Source organism: Dromaius novaehollandiae, chromosome 14 (genome assembly GCF_036370855.1).
Source record: "Dromaius novaehollandiae isolate bDroNov1 chromosome 14, bDroNov1.hap1, whole genome shotgun sequence".
NCBI classification, from domain to species: domain Eukaryota; kingdom Metazoa; phylum Chordata; class Aves; order Casuariiformes; family Dromaiidae; genus Dromaius; species Dromaius novaehollandiae.
Window position 1 is genome coordinate 1,676,393 of NC_088111.1, and position 23,998 is coordinate 1,700,390.

A 23,998-nucleotide genomic window follows, 5' to 3' on the forward strand; every position below is an offset into this window, starting at 1 on the left:
AGCTCCTTCCTCCGGAAAGGATTTGGCAGCTGCGGGGTTCAATGCCGAGTTCCTGGGCGCCGGAGGAAGCTCCTCGGGCGCCAGGCAGGAACGCGACCGTGACAAAGCTGCCGCCGTTCCCAGGCTCCCGGCGGCCCCGGGGCGCGGGAGCTGCGCGAGCCCCTTCCAGGACCCCTCGGAAAGGGCTCTGCGTTTCCTCCCTGCAGTGACGAGGCACCAGACGTGGCTGCCCCGTGCCCAAGCAGGGCTTGCGCGCGGTTCCCGCGGGTTTGCTGGGAGCAGAAGCTGCTGCCTTGGCCCTCGCGCACACGCAGCCGCCGCGGCGTTTGCAGCTCTGCCGGCACGGCCAGCGCCGGGAGGAGTTTGCTCCCGGGTGCGGGGAGCTGGTGTGTGCACCAATCCCACCTCGGAGACTACGGAACATCTGGAATGTGATTCTTCTTTCCCGGCTCTCCGTAAGACGCGTTTATCCTCCTTGCTTTACTTCTCCCTCCGAACGGCTTCACTCCAGCGGCACATCTTCGGCTCGGCCCAGGCCTCCCCGCGCCGTGGAGGTGCAGATCCCAGAAGGAGCCTCTTCGCTCCGGGGAAGGATGGGCTGGAGGCAGCTCTCGAAGCAGCACCTCGGGCGAGCGCGGTGCCCCGCGGCAGACGCCCGCGGCTGCTCTCCCAGTCCTTCCCTCGCCCAGTCTCCAGCAGCTCGTGCACCGGGGCCACGTTTTAGCCTCCCCTGCAGCCTGCGGCACACGTATGCATTCACCGGGTTTACGGGGAGAAATCCACGCCGGGCTGGAGAGGATCCAGAGCCTCCGGCTCCCAAGTAAGTGATCTGGCACTGAACAGGCCGGACGGCTCCAAAAGCAGGAATTTCTTCCACGTTTCGTGTGGGCTCCCTTGTGTTCTCCCCCGGCGGATGGCTGGGGCCACGTTCTGTACACACCGTCACACGGTAACGTGGTGAAAAAGGCAGGTATTAAACACGAACAAATCAGGTCCCCCGTAAAGTTGTCACCTGCCACACCGTCTCTCCCACCGCTCTCGAATGGGGCCGGTTTGGGGAGGCCTCCGGAGAGAGACTCTGCCCCGTGCAAGGGCAGCAGTTCTGCCTCCCTCGTTCATACAGACTCATCTTAGCGATATTCTTTGCTCAGTTTAAACCGGCACCAGTTCGGGTCACCAAAGAGCCCCCTGACCACCGAGGCTCCTCCTCATCCTCAGACGGGCGACCGCAGCGGGCCCGGGCTCAGGCCAGACCCTTCCGCGGGGCCGGTCCCCTCTCTGCAGCACGCAGGCGGCACTGAAACCCCATGGCTTTCCTGGGGGTAACACCAAGAACCAGCGCTGAGAAGCAGCTGCTTGTTTGCCGCCAGGTTTCAAGCTCCGCATCTGCTTGCTGGCTGCACCGCAGAGCCCCGACGCGCACCCCGACCACGTACCCCGCGGCTCTCATTGCACCCGGCCGCCCTGGGCTGGCAGCGGCCTCGGCAGCTCCGCGCTACCCCCGGCCCGAGGGTGCTGGGCAGGGCTCGCGCTGCGTCTGCGCACGGACGGCCCCGCCGGCATGGACGGCCCCGCCAGCGGCGTGCTCGCAGCGGCCAAGGCTTCCGTGCGCCTCGGAGCCAGCCGCAGCCTCTGCCCCGGGGAAGGGGCGCAGAGGGCTGGATGCCGGGAAGCTGCTCACCCCCCGGCTAGGATGCACCATCCCCAGGATGCCCCTTGCTCCCTGGGATGCCCCCTCTTCCCTGGATGCCCCCCATCCCCGGATGCTCCCTGTTCCTCCAGGATGTTTCCTGTTCCCCGGGATGTCTCCCATCCCTGGGATGTCCCCTGGGATGCCCCCTGTTCCCTGCGATGCCCCTCTCCCCTGAGATGTCCCCTGTCTCCCAGGGTGCCCCCCTTTTCCCTGGGATGCTCCCATCCCGCCAGGATGCCTCCTGCCAGCCTCCAGGATGCCCCCCATCCCTGGCATGCCCCTGTTCCCCTGGGATGTCCCCCATCTCCTGGGATGTCCCTCTTCCCTGGGATGCCCCTGTTCCCCTGGGATGTCCCCCATCTCCTGGGATGTCCCCTGTTCCTCGGGATGACCCCCATCCCCAGGATGCCCTGTTCCCCGGGATGCCCCGTTCCCCGGGATGTCCCCTATTCCGCCGGATGTCCCCCATCTCCCGGGATGTCCCCTGTTCCCCGGGATGCCCCCCATCCCCAGGATGCCTTCTGTTCCCCGAGATGTCCCCCATCTCCCGGGATGCCCCCCCGTCCCCAGGATGCCCTGTTCCCCGGGATGTCCCGTTCCCCGGGCTGCCCCGTCCCCGGGCCGCCCCTCTGCCCCCGGCCGCCCCCCGCCTCTCTGCCCGAGCCGGGGGCCGGGGCGGTCGCCGCGCTCGGCCCCGCTCGGCCCCGCAGCGCTGCCCCGGCCCGGGCGCTGCCCGCTGCGCGCTGGCGGCGGCGGGGCCGGGCGGGGCGGGGCGGGGGCGGCCGCGGCGCGGGGGCGGCCGGGGCCGGGGCCGGGGCGGGCGGCGGGGCTGGAGCGGCGCCGGGTTTCCGCCGGGAGGGCGGAGCGGCGGGAGGCGGCGGGCCGCGGCCCGGGCGGAGCGCAGAGCCGAGCGGAGCCCAGCGCAGCCAAGCGCCGCCGGGCCGGGGCTGGGGCCGGGGCTGGGGCTGGGGCTGTGGGCGCGGCGGAGCGGGGCAGCGGCGGGGCAGCGCAGCGGGCCGGGCCGGGCCGGGCACCGCCGGCGCAGCGGGGGGGGGGGCCGCCATGCGCGGCGGCCGCTGAGCCCGGGCGGCCCGGGCGGCGGCGGCGGCGGCGTTGGGGCGGCGCGGGGCCGAGCGGGCCGCTGAGCCCGGGCCGGGCCGGGGCGGCGGCGGCGGCGCCGGGGCCATGCCATGCCCGTAGGGAGAGATGCCTGGAAATGGACACACTGGAGCACAGCGCAAACATGGCGTCCCCGCGGCGCGGCTGCCCCTCTCGGGCTGGTGCCTGCTCTGCTCCCTGCTGTGCGGGGGGCTGGCGGCCTCCAGGAGCCCCCCGGCCGCCGCCTGCCAGCCCTGCGCCGCCGCCTGTGCCTGCGCCGCCGGCTCCTGCCTCGTCAACTGCTCCGCCCGCGGGCTGGAGCGCCCGGGCGCCGACGTCCCGCCGGCCGCCACGGCTCTGTGAGTACCGCGGGGGCGGCGGGCAGCGCGGGGGACCCGGGTTCGGGTCCCGGCGCCGGGGGCGGGGGGCAGCGCGGGGGACCCGGGTTCGGGTCCCAGCTTCGGGCCGCGCTGGGCCCCAGGCGGCTCCGAGCGCGGGGCGACGGCGGTTGTCTCGCTTCCTTCAACTTCCCACAAGTTAAATTTTTCCCGAGCGGGATTTGCGCGCTCGTAAAACTGGCGGTGATTTCACGCCGCGTGGAGATGGGGCGCCTGACAGCAGGGACGAACATGGAGACGTCCGCCAAGGCTGGCCGTGCAGCGCCGCCGCGTTAGACGCGTGCACGAGTGGCCCAAGCAAAAGAGAAAACAGCTTCAGTATGTGAAAAATGCGGGCCCGGCCTGGCAGCGCGGCTCTGGTTCAGCGGCTCCAGCCAGAGCGGGACTGACGCTGGCGACCCCGTAAGCCGGGGACGTGGGGACGCGTGCCAACGCGCGCCTGGAGAGCGCTTGCAGCGTCCGACCCCGACTGGGTCATCCCGCGTCACCCTGCCAGTCTGGCTCCGATCTCGCCAAAACGCGGCAACCCGCAGGGCGCGAAAGCCTGGGCGATGGGAAACGTCCCCTCCGCTGCGCCCAGCGAGGCCGGGGAGGTTCCCCGCGGGCAGGTCGGGGCGCCGGGGGGACGCGGGAGGGCTGCGCTGGGGACTCGTGCCGCGTCGAGAAGCGCGCGGTTGGATGTGGTTTAAATGCTGTTGCGTTAACAGCAAATTAAAAAAAATTAACAAGTTCGACCCAAAATTTCCTGATGAAAGCGGTAAAAAGGGATGACGGTTCTGCTTGTGCCGAGATGCTGACTGTGTCGATTCGGTGAAATCAGCCAGGCAGATGCGTTTCTTGGGAGAGGACGGGAATAGCCCATATGCTCAGTCACTTAAATCGAGCTGCCGCTGGACGTGGAAAGCAGATTGGGGCAGAAGCGTTGGGTTTGTTTTAGGACCCGAATGTGTGCTCCTCGGGGAGTAACTTCTGCTCTTGGAGAGAGAAAAGCAGCTAGTGATTCATATTAAAGAGATGACGTGGGGCCCGGCGCAGTAGGAAAATCTCACATTAACTAGCTTCTGCTGGTATTTTAATAAGCTGAAGGTCTGCTTTTCTAGTCCGGTAATCGCTCATAAGTTTCCACTTTTTAGTGATAATACAGATCTAAAAATATTGCAGAAGTTTCAAAATACTGTGGTAAACTTTGAGTTATAGATCAGCAAGATGTATCTAGGTTAACTTTGGGAAAAAGCGTGCTTCTCTAAATCCAGAAGATGAGGTGTTTTCCAAATATTTTCTTAAAAAACACTTTTAAACTTTTCAAAACAAACTAGCCACTGTTTTTTGCAGAATTTTCCTAACTGGGAAATACTGATTTTTATTTAATGGCTTCTGATGCTGCGTTAGACATTCGGGTCTACGGCTCTGGAAACTGAATGTGCCGTAGGGACAAAGAGGTGGAAGATCCGAGCGCTTTCCTGGTCCCTTGTAGAAAAGCCTCCAGAAGACTGTGCAAGTAGTTCATTTGGCTTTTTAAGGGTTCAGGTTATTACAGTGTTTCTAGGATTATTCATTTTGTTAGTAAGTATTTGAGACTGTTTATATTGTTGTTGTTTAGAGTCGTTGAGTTGTAAAAGCTCCAGAATATTTTGGATTGTGTCCTATTATGCAATGACGGATTCAAGTTAGACATAAAGCTCTTTCAGGTCAACAAAACAAAGCGCCCAGAAGGTGGGAAGGGGGCATCTGCTAAAGTGAGTCTACCGAAACTGCAGGGTAGCATTACTGATGTTTTTTTCTGATTTCAGTGGAGAAATAGCTGTTTACAGCACTGTTAAGAGCAGTGCTTTAAGAGGAACAACTTTGCTCTATTGAGGGATGATCGTTTTTGGAATTCAGATTCAGTGGATTGTAAAATCATCTTTGTCAGGCAAGAGATCGTCCTGTGTGTACAGGCTCAGCCGAAGGAGCGTGAGCTGGTAGCGTTCTGGTTGCTGGCACACGATGTGCTGAAACGGTCTGCTGCGGCAGATGGATTTCCTTCGGGAAAAAGCTTACTCCCTGCTTGACCTCCTGACAATGAGAAAGGAGACATGTTTGCTTACGTTGTCATTGTAACTGTGAGAGATTTATAGACGGATTTCTGTAGGGATGAGCGGGACTCCGGCTCCTGACGCAGCGGAGTTATGCAAGTAGTTTTGTCTGTTCATTTCATGTTCCGTTGCTGAACGCAGACGGATAAAGTAAATAATATTTTTATTAATCTGCTATCTATTCTCTCGAGGAGAATGTATTTTATATCTCTACAACCTTTTTTTTTTATTCATCTGAAATGATATGGAAACAGTCTTTAGGAAGGCAGAGTTCAGAAAATGCCAGCACGGGGCTCCCCGCTCCTGCAGCAAGCGGGTGTCAGCAGCTCCCCTACGCAAACGCGGCTCTGCACTGCAGAACAAGGCCTAGGAAATGAATTCCTCTTGTGTCCAGCCTTACAGACGTAGCAGCTTGGAGTAAGAAAATGCCAACTTCGGCAGAATAGTTTCCATGAGTGCAGAAGAAATGCCACATCCAAAGAATCACTAAGGAAATAAGCTGTGCTGCTTGCAGACGCTACATACCTCGCTGCAGGCAGTCTCCAGGCAGACAGACCAGGAATATTGGCCCCCTCCCATCCCTGGAATCAGGCTCTTGAAGAAGTAAAATGCAAAGTCTCGCTGGAAGAGCAAGGCTGTTACACCAATAATCTTGTGTGCGACATAAAAATTACGCTTCAAGAGCGGCACGTTTCGAGCGTCGGCATTTGCACTTCTGAGTTTCTGTGTCTGAGAAATGGTCTGATCTGGTGCCTCTTCGAGTGCTCTGCTCTCAGCACTGCTGGGGTTTGCTCACATTTGCTTTGAGACTTAGCTGTTTTGTGAGATGATATCACCTCTTTTATTCCTTGGCTGGAAATAAACCTCATAAAGGTTTTCTGACTTTCCCTTGCAAACACTGACCGTTTCTGACACATCTTTAGTATGATGGTAGTTTTCAAGTGGAGATTAGAATCCCAATTTATAACACACTGTAGCATTGAAACGCCCTTATTTTTCCTTCATTAATATTGAGTAGTGTATGTGAAAGAATAAGAAGGAGAAGATGAAAATATGTGATGAGCACTTCTATCATCACACTTCTGCAGAAGTAGAAGCTTTGCAGGTTTGGGGGTCTTAACTTTTATCCAAAACCCAGCGGGGCTTTTGGTGGATTTGGCAGTGAGCCTGGGGGTTACGCTGCCTAGCCGGTGACTTCACCTAAGCAAACCTTCTCAAAATAAACAGGTTTTATGATTCAGAAACCTACAGTCTGTAATATCTTAAATTGCAAAAGTTTGTAATTATTGGTAGATTTTAGTGTTGTTATATGATGCAGAAACAGCCCTTTCAAGGCTCGAGGAGTCTTCAAAAGGTACTGGAAAAGAAAATTCAATTAAAATTAAAATCCAGTTTTAAAAAACCCATGAGGAGTGGAGTGTCTGTGCAGTAGTGGTCTTTCCACAAATTCAAAATAGCTTTACTTCTGTTCCTAGAAAAAAATAAGGTAATCTGGAACATCTTTCTAAAAGAATCCATATCTTCAGCTTAAATAAGGCTGTGTTCCTTTTTTGTGAGAAATTTTGGAGGGGGGAACAAGGCCCAAATGAGGTGCTAGATAAGTATTTTGCAAACAAGATTCATTCAGCCAGTGGAAGGGACCAACCACATAAGCAAATTGTGACTGTAGTTAAAGGACCAAACAAGGGGGCAGTTCTGTATTGTCCTGCCAAAGCCTGGTGGTCTCTGGTGTTAGTGGAGTGTCACCATGCACTGATGGCACTGTCCATCGAGGAAGAGGGTTTTTTGGGTTGTTTATTGTGCTCCTTCCGTGAGTTTTGGAGAAGTCTGAGCTCTAGTCTCATGACTGAGAAACTTACCTTTTTCAAATTTAAACTGTGACTTTTTTGTGGTGTTTCATGATGTACTAACAAAAATGTATTGCTAGGGAAGAAAAGATATCCATCACAGAGGTGGCAGTTGAAGGGTTTTCTGCTTCTTGGCAAATGTAAGTAAAGAATCCGGAGCAGCATCAGGGCGTCTCACTTCCTTGGTGCTGGCCCAACTTTTAAAGATTTTGCACTTTGTAATTCAGTGCAGTTAAAATGATGAACCCTGGTAGTGACTGAAAATGACCCATTAAGAAACCACGGCTAAACATGTCCCATCCCACCTGGGCAGAGGGAGGACTTGCTGTGTGAAGGCCAGCTCCTGACCCTTGTCAGGAGAGGCCAGATCCTGCTTTCCTAAATTCCCATCAGAGAGTAGCCAGGAGGGTTCGGATGGCACCAAGGTACTTTTTGTTTTAGTTTGCAGAAATCAAAGAAATAAAATACTATCCCACCTCCCCTTTGCTGCTTTTGTCTCCCTCCTCTTTAGCCTCCAGGATAAATCTGGGGGATTCACCATGTGATCTCCGAGTGCTTGTAGGGCCCTGCCTTGGAGAAGAGGGAGCTTTTGGAACAAAGTCAGTAATTCCTTCCCGTATTCAACCTGGTGAGATTACGGGGATGTGATACTGTTAGTGGAAAGGAACAGCTTGTCTTTGCTCAGCTTATGTTTCTAGGTTCCTTTGAAATCCAGTTTATTTTTAGCAAGTACCACTTTTACGTTGTTTTTTTCCTCCTGTCTCCTGCAATTTGTAGATTTGCTGGTGGTGTCTCTTTCCATCTGTGGCTTTCTCATCCTCCAGAGTACTTCCCTTTCTGTTTTTTTTCCCTGTTGGAGAGAAAGTGTGGGCCTAATCCTGCTTTTTCCCCCTGCCTGGCAATCCCCCTCCGGATTTCTCTGTGCAATGAGGGAAGCTGGTTTCACCCAGCTGCTTTCCTTCTGTTCTCGCACAGAGGGGTTTTACAGAGAAAATCTCTCGATTAGAAGGTGGAGTGAGACAGGCTTATCTGGGGTTGCTCATGCTTTGCTCCCTGTTTGCCATTTAGTGGAATTCCCTGTTTTATCTCTTTTGAGGCCTCAGTTTCCACGCTGTGGTTTCCGTGCCGCGTTTCTGCGGCATCCTTTCTTCAGCTCTTCAAGCTTTGTTGTACTTTGATTGTTCGCTGCAATTCAGCTCGATTTTTGTGTCGTGTCTTTATTTACCCCATATGTCCCCGAACACTCTCAGGGCTGCGAGGAGTGAGTAAGAGCAGAGATGGGTGAAGAGGGACAGCTTGGGCGAAGATGTGCTCTCTGCTGCTGGCGTGGGGCAGGGTGGGAGCTGCATGGAGAGATGTCCTTGTGACAGCGGGGGGACACGGCACTTGTGAAACCACAGTCCCTATTTCTTAACCTGCCTTCGCGTTAAGGAATTAGTTTGTTTTTCGTATTAAAGGGCTGTTGTTTACTTAGACACTGAAGCTATGTTGACATCTTTGTTTGCCAAAAATAAGAATGTCAAATTGAAATATAACATTAGTTCTGATTTGTGAAGAGTGCAGAAAGCAAAAAGCACGCAGTTAGAGCCACTTCCATTTTTTTAAAGGATAGCTATCATCAGGAAGAGCGTCAACAACATGCAAGTTGGCCATCTGTAGCGTTTGTGGTAAATTATAGGAACTGTGACCAGTAAACAGATTCTGTCTTCACTTTCCCACTCCCCCTTTTCCCAAAAAGATTGCATCAGTTTTAATGATGTGCTACCGCTGGACTTAAACAGAAATAATCAAAACAAAGCTCTGCATGTTCTCCAGCGAGCTGTTTCTTGCCAGTCCTGCTAACAGTAAAAGTAGTCCCCTCAGGTTAGGAACCAGCAGATCTCTCTGGCTTCCTGGCATTAGGCCTAGTAAAAACTTTAATAAATTGGGATCAGAGAGAAAGTTTCAGACGTGGCACGCTATGGTGCGTTTAATCCAGTGTCATTTTTAATTTAATTAGCAGTCCATGGTAAGATGCTGCGATATGCTCGTTTGGTGGCGGTGACTGATGGAGGAGAAGTGGAGATGCTCGCTTGTGGTAATGCCAGTGGCATTTTTCAGTCGGAGCACGTGGATGTTAACTGTGGGGCCCCGCGGTACCTCCGGTCTGGGGTCTCCAGGCTGCCCACCAACAGCCCGGTGTCGAGAGGTGGTGAGACCCCCTCTTCCCCCTGCGGAAACACACGTTGGGAAACACGTTTGGCTCTACGTGGTACCGCTTTGCGTGTCTGTGGTGAAGTCATGAGGTCTAATTGCTGGTTTGAAACTGGTATTTGCAGGGTCGTGCTGGTAGCCCTGGCCAGAGCCCGTGCCCTTTCCTTGGACAGACGTCCCGGATGATGCTCACGGGTCCCCAGCAGCGGCCTCTCACAGCTCCCTTGCAACATCCTCTGGCAGCGCCTCCGCCCTGGCTCCCGCAGGATCCGTGCTGCCGCGGGCTCCTCCAGCTGGGAGGCAGGCAAGCTTCTGCAAATCGCTGAAGCAACGGAGCGGTTTTCGCTGCAGCTTTGGTTGAGACGGGAACTGCAGCCTCTCCTGCCCTCCCTGGCGCGGGGGCTTGCGTGGGGGCCTGTGAGCGCCCGTCCCTGCCCTGCGCGGGGCACCGGTCCTGCTGGGAACGGGTTAACTAGGCTCTGCTGCAGCCAATGCTTCATGGTTGGAAGAGGTGGGAGTGGCTCTCTAAAAAGAGGATCTAGGGTGTGGGTTGAGTCCTCCTGAGGGAGGAACCGAGGAACAGCTAAGCCTGGGAAAGGCAGAGCCGAGCTGTTCTGTTGGCCAAAGTCGCTAGCTTCTCCCTCAAAGCCACGCCTCGGGGAGGGGGTGGAGCGAGGCCGCCCCAAGCATGTGGAGTTTGTTTTAGATCGGGTCGGCGAACGCGTCCGTGTCTCGTCCTGGCAGGGGCTGTGCATGGACGCCGCGTGCTGTCGCGCGGTGGGAAGTCGTGTCCTTCGGTTAGGTGGCCGCGCGCCGATGCCCTGTGCGCAGAGCAGCGGGTCGAAGGCGTGCTTCCTTCTACCGTGCTGCAGGGATGCACGCGCATGGGTCCCTCTAATAGCTGGAAAAATATATATGTTTTTGTGTATTTATTTCTGTATGGCTGCCGTGTGTTGCTTGGAAGAGCGTTGCAGAAGTGGCTATTTTTGTGCCTCTCCGCTCATCTGCCTGCCTCACAGCTGGCTGGTTGTGTGTTAAGGGTGGAATACGCTTCAGCCTTGTCGAGTGTGGCTCAGATGAACCAGGTGTTTCCATTCCTGGCTCCACCGCGAATTCGCAATAAGCCGCGTTTCCAACAGCAGGACGTCGGTGCTGGCCCGCGGGCCGTGGACGGTGTGCTGGGAGGCACCGCGGGGTTCTCCGCTCGCCAGCGTCTGCCTGCTGCGCGGGGCTGCCGGGAGAGCTGGCCGCACAGGCGCTGACTTCCCGGTCAGCTTCCCCCAGACAGGTCCTTGTAGAGGAGCGTCGTGGAAACCCTGTGAAAGGGTCTGTGCTCTGCCTGAGCCTGTGCAGTCGGTGGTGTGCGCTGCCTGGAGCTGGCTCTCAGCAGAGAGCTGTGTTTCACCCCTATTTGGATGAAAAGGGCTGGAAAGGCTTGTGGAAACAGTGACATTTTGAATGTGGAAAGAGCAGTCAGCTGGCACCTTTATTATTTTGTACTGCTGTACCACCTCTTACGTCTTGTGGCTTGGGCTCTGTGCGGACACAGCAGAGACCTGCAGATGGTCCAGGCAATCCTGCAAGGGTAGAAGCTTGCGGTATGCGCAGCTGCCTTGGAGACGTTAGCAGTGCTGCTGTCGTGCCAGTCCCATGAATGATGCCATCAGGCCCTGGAGTGACCCTGCAGTGATTTGTCATAAAGCTGCCCTTGTATCTAAACATAGCCCAATTAAAAAAAAAAATCTCCTATATCTTAAAACAAAACAAATCTGAAATATGATACAGGGTGATTCCCTGGGAGAAAGAGTTTCCATTGGAAAATATCTTGGCTCCTGACCAACCCTCTGTTAAAGCCGTTCTAGAGGGTAGCTCATTATTGCTACCTCGGTGGTTTTTGAAAAGAGGCTGTTGCATAAGCAGCAAGTTGGTGAATCGATTAGTCAGGATCACTTCTCAGCTCTTCCACTACATGGGAGAAAAAGGGTTCCCTGTCCTCCCAGACACAGGAGATGACTGCGAGTAGAGAGCCGCTGAAATGAACAGAGTGACGTTGGCCAGAGATTCATAAGTAATGAATTAAATCTGTGCAGATCAAAGGTTTCTATCAGAGTGTGGGAACGTTATTTTACTCCTACAGAGGGAAAACATGAAGTCACTGGCTTTATGGACTGAATTCTGCGTAGATTTGCAACCCCTGATTGCATGGATCAGTGCAAAGTTTATATCACAAGTCTTAAAAAACTTACTGTAGGCCAAACTGAGGTAGTAAGACAAAAGCTGTAAGAGGCCAAGGGTTAGACTGTGTTGGTCTTTTAGCTGCATTATGAGAATTCACTGTAGCTGATATATGTGGTGGATTGGGTTCATATCAGCAGTAATTAAGCTTTACTAATGAAAAAAAAAAAAGGAATCCTGCTGCCCCATTGCTGAAATGCACTCATCCGCCTTGTGCCACAGAGCTGTTACAGTGCACAGCTCATTTCGGGGCAGCGCGGTGGAAACGAAGCTTAAGCTCTCTGGATGGTACTTCAGGCTCTGCTAGACTGGCAGAACACAGTTCCCAAGCTCTAATTTAGAAAGAAAGCACACCCTATTTTTTACAAAGAGCGCCAAGAGCATCATTTGTTCTTGTTTCCGTTTCATACAAGACAAAATAACTACAGTAGCATAACAGCCAGACCCTGCACTCTGAGACCTTCTGCCATCACCTCTGCTCCCGCTCTTACTCATTGCATCCAGCAATTAGCCATTTCTTGAAAAGCTTTCATCATTTCCAGTGCTTGCAGGAAAGTAAACTGTAAAAGTAGCAACGTCACTGTTCTTGGACCACTCCGTTTCTCTTCACGTGCTCAGATTACAGCTGATACAGCCACCAATTTAAGTTGCATTACTTTGGATTTACTTTGCGCTGAGTGCAGTGACCCCTGTTACGCAGCCAGTCAGATCAGAGGGTTACCTTCTGGCACAGTTTAGGATTTGCAGCATCTAAAAGGTTAACTAGAGCTAGCCATCAGAGCTCAAAAAGAAGCCAGCAGAGCCCACAGCTGCATTCCATCTTCCTGCGGATTAGCTGTGACACCTCCGAGTCTGTAGCTTGATCCTGTGACTTTGGAGAGAACTGGGAGAGGAATCTACATTTGGATACTGATCTCCAAAACCCCTGCTCCCACAGGACACAGAGCTTCCCCCAAAGTAGAAGCACATGCTAGTTGCTTGGGAAAGACACTTCACAATTGGTTGAGAGTCTTGGATCTTCGGAGCACATGCATCTCTACCGCAGTTCCTCCTCTCTTGCAGGTGGTTGGTCTGATCAGCAACATGGAGCACCCTTTTCTCCCGGTGTGTGCAACCACAGCTCTGGTTCAGTGCCATGCAGAGGTGAGGTGGAAGTGGAGCCTGCACGGTGTTGGCCGTGCCGTTCCTCGAGGTTGCTGACTTCTCCAGCTGCCATGGAGGCTGTGTGCGTGGTGTGTCCAGGGCTAGGATTTGTTTCCCCCTCTGTCCTTCTCCCCTCCGCAATCAGGGCACCGAAGAGCATACCTCCGTTTGGGAAGGGAGCCGGGCTACTGGGGGCAGTGTTGTCTAACAGCTGGAAGAGCGGGGAAAGCAGATGTCTTGGTTTTGTTTTCGGTTCTGACCCTGGCTGCGTGGGCTGGCCTGTCACTGATTCATCTGCACTCAGCCTCCCCTGTCTGAGCAATGGGGCTGGTGCTTGCTTGCTTCCCAGGAGTATTGTAGTGGTTATTTATAGGAATTAAATACTTGTGGAGGGCTTGAATGCTTGGATAAATGCCCTGGATTTCTAATTCCTGTGCGCCTGGTGCTCTGCCATCCTGGCGAGGAAGGAGCAAGGTGTTACCCTGTACCAGCTCTCTGGAAACTGAATCTCGGCCCAAGGGAGGTAGAGTTTTGCCCTGTGGCAGCAAAGCACACGTGCTTATCCGTCTTCACAGGCTGGTGTGGAGCCTTGGTCCTGCCTTCCGGCCCCTGCTCTTGCTTCGTCCCTTCCTGCCGTCGTCCCCTAGCTCACCGCACACCGCTCGCTTTGCCGGTACGCGCTGTGCGGCGGGTCCGGCGCCGCTTGGATCTCACTGTGCTGGCGCAGCCAGAGAACCGTTTGTTTTTCTTTTAAAGCATCTGAAAAGAGAAGTGTTGTTTTCTGCCCAGTTTTGGTTTTTGTCTGGAGGCAGCGCTGTCAGTTTCTCGCATGGAAATATCCCAGCCCGGCTGCGAAGCCAGCCTTGACCCCGGCACAGGGCCGCCGCTCCTGAGAGCAACGTGGCTGCTCCCCGGGGCGGGCGGACGCGGGGCCGGCAGTGGCAGGGCTTCCCTCGCTGCCAGCAGCCCGAGCAAGGAGCTGCGCAGCCGCAGCCCGCGGGCGTGGGGATGGGCGAGCGAGGCCCGGCGTGGATCCCAACCATGGCAGCCTGCGGCCACTTGCGTGGGCCTCGCTCCCCTCTGAGGAGAGCAAGGCCCGGGGTGGCCCTGCAGTGCTGCCAGTGCCTCCATGCCTTCTCCCCAAAGCGTCCCGCCTCAGCCGGGCGCCATTTTGCCTCAGCCGGGCGCCATTTTGCCTCAGCCGGGCGCCATTTTGCCTCAGCCGTGAGCAGCTCTGGTTCAGCTCCCGCTCTGTTTTGCCATCCCTCCCCACGTAAGGTAGCCTCTACCTCAGGAAATGTGGCAGGGGAGTCTCTGTGGTGTAGATAACCTGCCCCTGTCACCGTCCTGGCTGCCTTCGGCCAGCAGGCCTGGGGGCAGTCAGCCTGTCGGAGTCACCGCGGGGCCGGCGATAGCGCTGGAGTGAGGCGGCGGCGACGTGGTCCCGCAGGTAGGCCCCCCAAAATGTGGGGTTTCGTCTTGGCTCATCCCCAGTACTTGAGCAAACGGCTGTGCCTCCGTTTCCTCTCCCGGCTTTGCCCTCTCCCGTCGCTGTGGGCGCAGCGGGGCACGCGGGCCTCCCTGTGTGCGAGCGCTTGTGGCGAGGGAGCGCGTCCCGGGCCGGGGCCGAGCAGGCTGCTCTGCCTCGGGCTTTGCCAGCGCCGCCACAAACGCTGCGTGGGTTCAGGATCGGGCAGGCAGTAGCTCTTGGCTGTAGTGCGTGCTGCAGGATCCCTGCTGTTAGCTGTTTGTTTAATGATGGCTGATTAAAGGGAGAGGAGGCTGCCCCTTTCCTCGTCCTTAGCGGGAGTGTTTTGGGATTCCTGCGGGCCGTCGAGGATAGCTCGATCCTCCGCCGAATCGCGCTTACTGCAGGGTGCTAAAAGCAGAGCCTCCCGGAGCACGGCCTTCCCGAGGGAGGGCTTCTTGTCTTTGACAATATGAAACACATTTCAGCAGCAGCAGCGTGGTTTTTTTTTTTCTTTTTTTTCATTTTCTTTATTGAATATAGAGCAAAAAAGCCCTCAGCAGGGGCCTTGAGCTTACTGTTCAGATGTGATAAAAGCCAGCGGCAGCGATGGATCTCAGTTCTCCTTCTGGCTGCGACTCAGCTTTTGCACTTGTTTCTTCTAACGTTGTGGGGTCCCAGTTCTCCCCAGCTCTCGGGCTGGCAGTAGCCCAGCCGCCACTGGCAGCCTGTGAGGCAGATAAGCGTTTGCAGGAAAGGACTGCGTGGGAGTCAGGGAGTCAGTGCAGGGGCAAGTGTGCCTGTGAGGTGTGACAGTGACAATCTGTCCCATCAGATGTAAGTTAAAGAATCTACAGAATTAAAGAGCAGAGAAGATTGTTGTGATCTTTCAGGCTGGTTTCTGCACAGGTTACAGACAGATGAGAGTCTTGGCCTTGACAGTATCAAGCCCTGGCTTCTGCAGAGTGTGTTAATCCTTCCCACCCACCCTTTCATGGTGCACCGCGTTGCTCTGAGCAAAGCATGTTCTTTTAAATCCTGCTTGGCCATCTGTGTGTGCAAGCCTTGAAATACCGTGGTTCTCATACCACAAAGACAGGTTCCCGGGTCTCGGGATACTGAGAATCCTCCTATTTCAGCTTTCCAGATACAGCTTTAGTTGGTGTTTCCTTGCCCTGAGTGGACACCGCGAGGGTCCCAGTGTTGGACAGTCTAAGCAGAGCAGGATTTTCAGGCATCTTACCTACTGCTTGTCCTTGGGTGATGAGGAAGAAACCTGAGAAGGTCTTTCTTTGTATGTAAGGGCACAAGAAAGCCCAGTTTAAAATACACACGTTCAACTGTGTCTATTATGTGATACCACGCTTGCAGAGAAACCCAAAGCTCTGGGAACTGTTGTTTGTATGGGTTGCGCTGAGAGCCTTGGGCAGGATTGGGACCTCGTAGAGCTAGGTGCTGTACATAAGCATGGTCAGTAACAGACCTTATCCTCAGGATCTGGCAGTAGAAATGGACGAGGCAAAAGAAAAAGGAAGTGTTCCTGTTTTACGGCTGAGTAAGGCTGTAAAAGCTTCATGCGCATGGAGAGTAAGGGACTTGCCTGAAGTCATCCAGGGAGTTTGTGTCAGAGCCAGGGACTGAGCCCTCCCAGTCTTCCGAGGTGCAGTTGAGTGTGATGAACGTGAGCTTGCATGTGCACATGTGGTCACAAATACCTTGTAGTATGAGATGGCTTGCTGCGGGCGGTACCTGCATCTGCTGTAAAATAGTTGGTGGACTGGGTTGGTTGCAATTGTGATTCCTTTCCAAAAGAACCCCCCAGACTTTGTTAGTCAAGAAAAAGCAGCAGTGCGCCCAATTTCAGGGGCAATGCAACAATGATACGTGAGCTGCAGGACTGGAGTCTACGAGTAATGGATTTACAAAGCCACGGGTCATCCTGTGGGGTAGGAAGAGCTTGGTAAATTCTGTATTGACCTGCACCACCATGCATATGCTTGCTGAGACTTGTGTGTTCAGCTGGGGGTTACTTCCAGCTGCCTCTGGTCTGTAGCATCTTTGGACAAGTAAAGCTGCATTCCCTTTCTTGTCCTCGTCCCAAACGCATCACAGCACAGCGTAGAGGTGGTTCATTTTGGGGTAGGGAGAGCAACATCCATTTGCTACCTTGCGCTAGACCCTGTTTCTGGTGTGCATGGAGGTCTTGCCTCTGCAGGGCTGTGTGGAGACTGTTCCTCCATGGTGACCTCCAAGAAGCAGGATCCATTTAGATGAATTTGGTGTGACAAAAGGAACAGCATTTCATCATGAACTTGTGCTGGGGTTCTGGATTAATCATTACTGAACTTAATGGGTTTTAGCTCAAAGCCAGAACCATCTGCATCACCTGACCACTCTACAAGCAAAACCAATGTGATATCAGATTTTGGCATAGTCTTGCCACCCGGAAGTGGGGTTTCTGCAAGGCATGAGGGAATGGAGAGCAATGGTTAATAGGCAGGATAGAGTTAATCATTCACTGAATTCCTTAGCTACAAATTCTCTCCTCGGTCTTTTTTCTGGTGCATTGCTGGAAAGGAAGTAAGGGTATGTGAAGCAAAACCATACTTAACAAGTCACAGTAGCCCTGGTGTGTTTAGGATTTCTCGTCTTTTGCTAAGGGTGGAGCTCTCCTGCGGGAGGAGATGCTTGAATGATCTGATGGAGCTGAGCAGTGCTGGGTAATTTGATATATCTGCACCTTTCACTTTAGATGCACGTGCCAGGGGTTGAAGGAGGAAATGTCTGGACTTGCACCTGCCTGAGACCCAAGGCAAAGATATATGTTTTTCTCACAGCAGTCAGTGGCATCACCAACACCTCAAAAAGAAGTGGGAAAACTTACCTTAATTAAATAGCTAGAATGTAATTACTTACAAGAGTCCAGCCCTGTCAGCCAGAACATGAGTCAGCCACTGCTTCCATAAATGTTGAAATTAAAATAAACCAAAAAAGGCCAAGTGTTATTGCCATCTGGGTTCTGAGCCTTATGTCCTATGCAGGAGATCTTTGGAGGCATCTCTTACCACTCAGTAAGGAGATGTAGAGAAAAATCATTTAAACAAAAAAAAAAGTGAAGAAAGAAAGTACAGATTATCATTTAATGTCATGATTCCAGCAGACAGCTTTAGGGAACCTATCACTTCCCTTATGGCAAGGCTGAGTACATCTTCTATCTCCCCATTTTGTGTAAAACTGGACAGGGAAGGGTTATTTGGAGCTATGTACCATGGGAGCTCCAGATACAGGAGCTGGTTAGGATTCAGACAAGGCTGATAAAGCTTTGAGGTTGGTAAAGGTGCAGTTGAAATCTGGAGTGTCATTTTCAGAGGGTTTATCCTGCGATCGGATGGATTATATGGCATTTCTGCTGTTTAGAGGTAAGTATTTAATCTGTGGATAACCCAAAGCTGCATTGAGTACTTTGCCAGCTAGAGCTGGCCTTGGATCCGGGAATCTGACTTCCCCTCTCTCTCAGCCCAGATGCACCTCCCCAAACACCACCCAAACCTTGGGAAATTTTATTCCTGAGCTTCTGGCTTTTGCTGCCTTCTGCACAGACAGAGTGTTTGAGGAGTTGGGGATGTGATGTGTCCAGCTGTGACAGACCTGCCGTCTTCTTCAGGAGCACTGACTGGACTGGAGATGTGTGACTGTCAGCGGGCAACCTGCAGGTTCAGGATGTGTTTTGTGGGTAGTGCCAAATTCACGTGCTGTGAAGCATTTAATTGGAATGGCAAGTTACTCCAGGGTTACTAAAAGGGGTGTTTTATCAATATTTCTCTCATGCCTTCTCAGGAGTACTGTGAAAAATTATGATTTGAAGCCTGATTCTAATCTGTCTCATAACAGGATGTTCACAGTGGTGTTCAGCTGAGGACTGTGAACTCGCACCAGAAGTACCTAGGTGGGAGAACAGATCTGGGCTTTTCCTGTGCCAGCTGAGTTTGTGAGCCTTTGAATGCCACGTCCTACGGCTCCTGCCAGCCCTGGGGGGACGTGTGCACATTACGGACAGTGACTGGTTGCTTCTGTGGCTGGTCGTTTCCAATTTGAAGCTACAAACCCTAATTGCTCGCTGTAAGTTACCCGGGCTCCCTGCGTGGAATCTAATTAGACAGCGTAGCTAATGGGAGAGCAGAGGGAGCGTTTTAAAGTGCATTTGATGGGATGTTGAACTAAAAGAAGATTTGTCTAAGATTACAGATGCCATTAGATGGGGAAATTTTGCTGTACTTATATTCAGCGTTAACTCCCCACTTCTGAGCTACCAGCTGTGGGGTTTAGGCTCTCTTCACATTAAGAAAGTTGGGTTATTCCAGAAAGAGGGTGGATTTAATTTGCTGGCAGTTTCTTGCATTCTTGTTTTTGTTTTTGTGTTGGGCCTGATGGCTTGGTACAGCTACAGTGTCAGGGAGAGGCTGCAGCACCGGGGTTTATGGATGATGCTGTTAACGGGAGCCCTGCTCCGCTCGTGTATCTGATGCTTTCAGTTTCTAGGATGAGAGCTGAATGTGCTCAGTGCCTCTGAAGAGGCTTTCATTGAATCTTCATATTCAGTGTCTGAAAAGCCTCAGACAAAATCTTCAAGGGAGGAGGTTCCTTGCTTCATCCTCCTTTCTTATTCCAAGTTCTCCACAGTCCACCCTTTCCAGAAGCCTCTGCGTGGAGTGGCTGGCTGGGTTGCCAGCCGCCTGACTGCGGAAGTCACAGTGACAGCTGTGACAGTGCTCAGATCCCAGGTATAATGAATATACTGACCGTTTCCAGGATCTTCTTGGAGTCCTGGTGTGCAGGGAGGAGCTCTGCAACCAGCTCTGTGGTTGCATTTCATGGGAAGTCTCTCCCGTTCCTTTCTTTGCCGTCAGTGGTGTTCCCAGTCAGTTTGTCTCCCGCGTTAAGGTGAAGCCACAGTCTGGCAAGGAAGGATAGCGGACATAGAGGGAGGGTTCTGAAATCACCCTAATCCACAGTTCAGAGAGGTCCAGTTGCCAAAGGCTTTTCCTCGTAGGGGAACATGTTGGTTCCAGAGGGTACTTCATGAAACGCTGCCTGCATCCTGCTCCCTGGGCCTGTCTCTGCCCCTTCTGCCAGACTCTGGCCAGTTAAATGTGTGCAGTCGACCAGAACCTGCAGGCTGATTTTCGGAAAAAAGGGAGGGGAATGTCCAAGCCTTCTGGAAGGACAAGGCAAAGTCTAGCTTTCAGGGAGCTTGGTGTGAGCGTGGAGGAGGCCGGCTAGGGCAGCTGAGGGCTGAAGCCAGCCTCCTGGGGAGAGTCACTCTCCTCTAATTTCTGTAGTAGCAGCTTGTAGTTAGCTCTTCATCTTTTCCTCCTGCTGTTCTGCGTTACGCTTCCATACCAACTGCACTTGCCCTTTATGTGGAAGAAAGCCATATTTGCATGTCCATTTTGCTCACTGTGGAACAGGAAGGCAGCAGCTTGTCCCTACATCTCTTCAGTCGCAGAGTAGCTGGTGAACTCCTACCCCTGCCCTGGGAATAGCCAGCGCGCTGTGTCTGTCGTTCACCTTGTTTTCTGCTGTCCTGTCTGCTGTGGCAGGAAGATGGAGCCAAAAAAGCCAAGTGAGAGTGAGAAGCAACCCGGTTGGTATTAGTCACTCTGCAGAATGTGTTAGCGGTTCAACAATGGCCTTTAAACACCTAGTGGGATCCAATCTAAACCCATAAAAGTGAGGAAGTCCGGTCTTGGAGCCTGTCCTTCTACCTGGGTGAGAAGCAGTGCTGAGAGTAACTGTGGCAGACTGGGAAGGAGCTGGCATTTTTTTAAACTCTTAGCAATTATCATTTGTTTCCACAGATTTGATTTTATTGCTATTTCACACAGCAGGAAATTAAAAAAAAACACACAAGGCACCTCAGATGCAAATTTTTATTTGCTCAAATTGTGCCGAATGTAGGAGTTGGGACTCCAAGTGGCTTCAGAAAAATGTCATAATATTTGATGATTCCGAATAAAATAGATGAAATTTATGCTCAATGCTTTGATAGAAAAAGATCTACCAACCCAGAGCCTGTCAGGTGCAGGAGGGGTCCTCTTCGGGGCCATATTTAGCTGTGTTTTGAGTTCAGGATGGTTCCTGTTCTGGCCCATGTTGCTGGTAGAAGAGGTCTTCAGCTGTCTGCCTTGGGTTTGCTTTGCTCCGCTTCCCCGTAGTCCCTCTATCTGTGTTTTGTGGATGCTTGTTTTGACGCTGGTGGAGAACATGTCCCCATTCCTCGACGCTGGTTGAGAGCAGCTGTGCTCATTTTTCCCGGGATTTCTCCCTCGCGAGGGGGTGCGCTGGGGCTGTGCCCGTCCCCTCCTGCGAAGCTGGCTGCTCGCGCGCTTGTGTTCTTCCCCGCGTGTTGGCGATGGGGTCACTAGTCTCTTAGCCAAACAGCTTGTGCTGTCTCACTCTCTGGCCCTTCCCCTTACGTGCCCATTAGTCCCTGGGGAGCGGGGACTCATCCGGGCGGAAGGGCCTGGAGGCCTAAAGGGCCTGCCAGAGCCGGGCTCCTGGGAAGGAGGAGCTCGCTAATCGAGCACATCGGCGTGGCAGGAGCAATCCTCAGGCGCTTGCCCAGCTTCGTAGGAGGATTCTTTAGGGCAAACCCCTGCTCTCAGCTGGAATTGGAGGGGTTCAAAATACTGCAGGAAGATGCCGGGGTGGGACAGGGATGGCTTCTCCGCTCTGCTGGTTATCAGACCAAACGATGTTTTGGCCTGACCCGAAGACGTGGTTTGAGCCACTCTGGCAAGGGGCAACAAAATCTATTCCCCAGTCCCTTCTCCATGGGAAAAGTACTAACCCCCTTCCACACTTACAACCCAGGCCTGAGCACACGCAGTAATAGTTGTCTTGCTTCCAGCGCATTCCCTTCTCTATTCCCTTACCCTGCTGTAAAGCCCGCTGTGATCCCGCTATCGTAGAAGGCTTCCAAAGCCCCTGGGAGCTGGGGAGCTCGTCTGCCTGTGAAGGACCCAAAATGCCTAATGCGTTTCAGTCGCCCCTCGCTATCCCTGAATCTCCCCTTTCTAAGGATGTCAGCAGCATCTCAGCCCCTTGGTGTGGGGCGAGAGCAGGGCTTTGCAGCCGTCCCGCAGCATCTCCGAGGGGTGCGGCAGCAGCCAGCTCTGCTGCAGGTTTCGCCTTGTGTGTGTGCGCGGGTGCCGACTGGGAGGACTGTGCAGTAAGAAGTGTTTGCCAGACACGGCAGGCAGCTCTCAGAGTTTTCTTGGCAGGATGGTGTGGAAAATGTTGGAAAGGAAAAATGGAGCAAAGGCAGCCTGCAGCTCAGTCTGCCTCAAGACCAGAAGTGGCTGGGAAGCTCTGCATCACACGCTCCTCAGTCCCCCTGCCTGTATGAAATCCCTCTTCCTTCACTGCTCTGCTTAGGACGCCAGCCTGCTCCTTATTTTATTGTATTTTACTGTATTTTATTGTCAGGGAAACAGTAGTTCTTTGACACCCTTCCAAGGGATAAGAAGGGGCAAACTATTTATGTGGAAAAGCCTTGGGGTCTGTGCCTTCCTGAACCTGCCAGCTGATGCAAAACACGACTTGCAGGGAGTCTAAGCTGCCGTTGGTGCGGAGAGAAAGACAGAGGGGTGCAGTCGATGTGGATCGTCGCTGATTGAATAGACAGGACGGGGTGGTGATGCTGGCACGGCCTGACCGAATAAGGGCCTGTTTTTGCCTTGTAGTACACGACCCAGGACCTTTGCTGATGGCAGTACCAGGGCTGTGGTTTCACGTCCCGCTGGCAAGCAGCGTTGCCAGCAGCTCTGCTCTCCCAGACACACGAGGTACCTAGTAGCCTGTCAGGGCCGCGCAGCCCTGAGCCGAGCGGGATTATGCAGCTGTGCTGCCCCGTTGGCTGGTGCTAAAGGGGGCTCCCACGCTTGTCCTTGTCCCAGAGAGATCTGTGCTTAGTCCTGTCCTCGTACAGCAGCATATCTTGTCTGAGAGATTGGCAAAGAGCATCTTACAGACCATGGATCAAAGTCGGCCTTTCCTCACATCAGCAGGAGAGGATTCAGGGCTCGCTTGGTGGCATCTCTTCCCTAGTACACTGGCAATTCTTCTTTCCATCTTAAGTCCTCCTTTAGTGCTGGATTGTGCCGTTAAATAGTGGCTGTATTTCAGTGGTGGGTTATATAATCCCTGTGTACAAAGTGTACTTCGGTAAGTTAAGTTTGTAATGGCCTTTTGGATCTGAGGAAGAGAGGTGCTATGGAAACGTAACTTGTTATTATTATATATTATTATTATTTCCCTGTTCTGCCTCAATTTTTGATTACACCACAGAGTAATTTTTAGCCTTGGCAAGAAGATGATATAGCAAAAGGCCAAAGATACAGCTTAACTCAGTGTCTACCATAAATCCTGAGGAACGATGCTGCTGCCTGAGGCTCAGCACTCCTTGAGAGCCGGGCGGATGTTCTTCTCTGCCAGCAGAGCTGATGTAAGGTCTGATTTATTGTTCTGATCCTTCTTGACACTGCTGTGGTGTCCAGAGATTACCAGGGATGTTTACCAAACCCCTCCGGAGTCTCTGTATGGAGCTGTAGCAGGGAGCCTGGGAGTGGATCGGGCTGAACGCACGTGTCCCGCCGTGCCAAGCCCGCTCTGGTGCGGGGGCAGAGACGGTCGGTGGTGCTGGTGGGGCGTGGGGCAGGCTCGTGCCCCCTTTGCCTGCCTCTGCTTCTGTGGGGCACTCTGCCCCTAGCATTTTGTTGGACTTGGCGTTGCTTGGGTTTGGGCTCTTCTTCCCATTTTAAACCAAGCAAATTTACTGACCGTTTGGATTTGCTGCTAACACTCTCTTACACCATCATGGTCATAGTTTTGTATCTTCAGCTCATGAAGAACAAGGTAGAGTCATTTTTTATTTAATCGTTTGATTTTGACACAGTCCAAGGCAGTTGCATGGCCCTGAAGCAAAGCATCAGGTTCCACGAAGGCCACCGGTACTGTCAGCGTTTCGTTTTCAGTAACTGTATCAGAGCGGGGATTCACTTTGGTTTGCAGCTTTACTCAACAGAAAATTAAACAAAACAAAAAAGCAGTTTGTCTACAGTAGAATAACATCTATGAAGTGGAATAGATGTGATTTCTTTAAATTGTCTCTCTGCTCCAGTGACACCTGCCCTGTTGGGTCCCTGGCAGTTGTTTCCGCTCTCCTGGCGCGTGCTTTGAGATCGGTGTACGGCGTAAGGGCTGCGGGTGCTAGACAGCAGTAAGTGCCTGTAGCTAAAGTGACTCGTCAGAGGAGCCGTGTCTGGGAACATCAGAGAAAAACCGAGTTGGGGAAGATTGAAGCTGAATAATCAAGAAAGGATTTCTGAGAGCAAGCAGCAGCTCCTGGGGAAGAGCCCCTTTGCTGCAGCCATTTGAAATGAGAGTGTACCAGAGCGTGCAGGGCTGCGCTGGACAGTCCACTGCCCTCTCTGGCCCCGGGGAGCCTTTGGACACGCGGATTCGGCCCTGGGTTGCTTCAGGGAGGGAAGGCAGGTGGGCAGCACCCGCGGGGTGCTGAGCCCCGGAGACCCAGTATCAGCGCTAGTGGATGTTTGTGTGGGGAGCAGACAATAATTTAATGGATTTTACAGTTTGGTATGCCTGTAAATATTGACCTGGGAAAGAAATGGCCCTTGGCTTTGCATATGAAAAGGAAAAAAAGGAGTAAGTACATACTATAGGTTACCATTGGTGAGGTTCACCCTGGGCACAGAGCCAGCACAAACAAGGCCCATGAAACCACTTAAGCCTTATTCTGAGGTCTTGAGGGGGACCGGAGCGTTTCA

The 23,998-nt window shown here is 53.3% G+C and overlaps 1 protein-coding gene across 2 annotated transcripts in view; it reads left to right on the plus strand.

Moving 5' to 3' along the window:
• Positions 1-2,483: 2,483 nt before the first annotated feature.
• The window catches only part of PKD1 (polycystin 1, transient receptor potential channel interacting), a 103,251-nt gene continuing 81,736 nt past the window's right edge, over positions 2,484-23,998 (plus strand). For both annotated transcript variants that reach the window (XM_064520038.1, XM_026103928.2), the window contains exon 1: positions 2,484-3,150. In XM_064520038.1, coding sequence (XP_064376108.1) covers positions 2,900-3,150 — 251 coding nt within the window. In that variant the 5' untranslated portion in view covers positions 2,484-2,899. The remainder of the gene's footprint in view (positions 3,151-23,998) is intronic.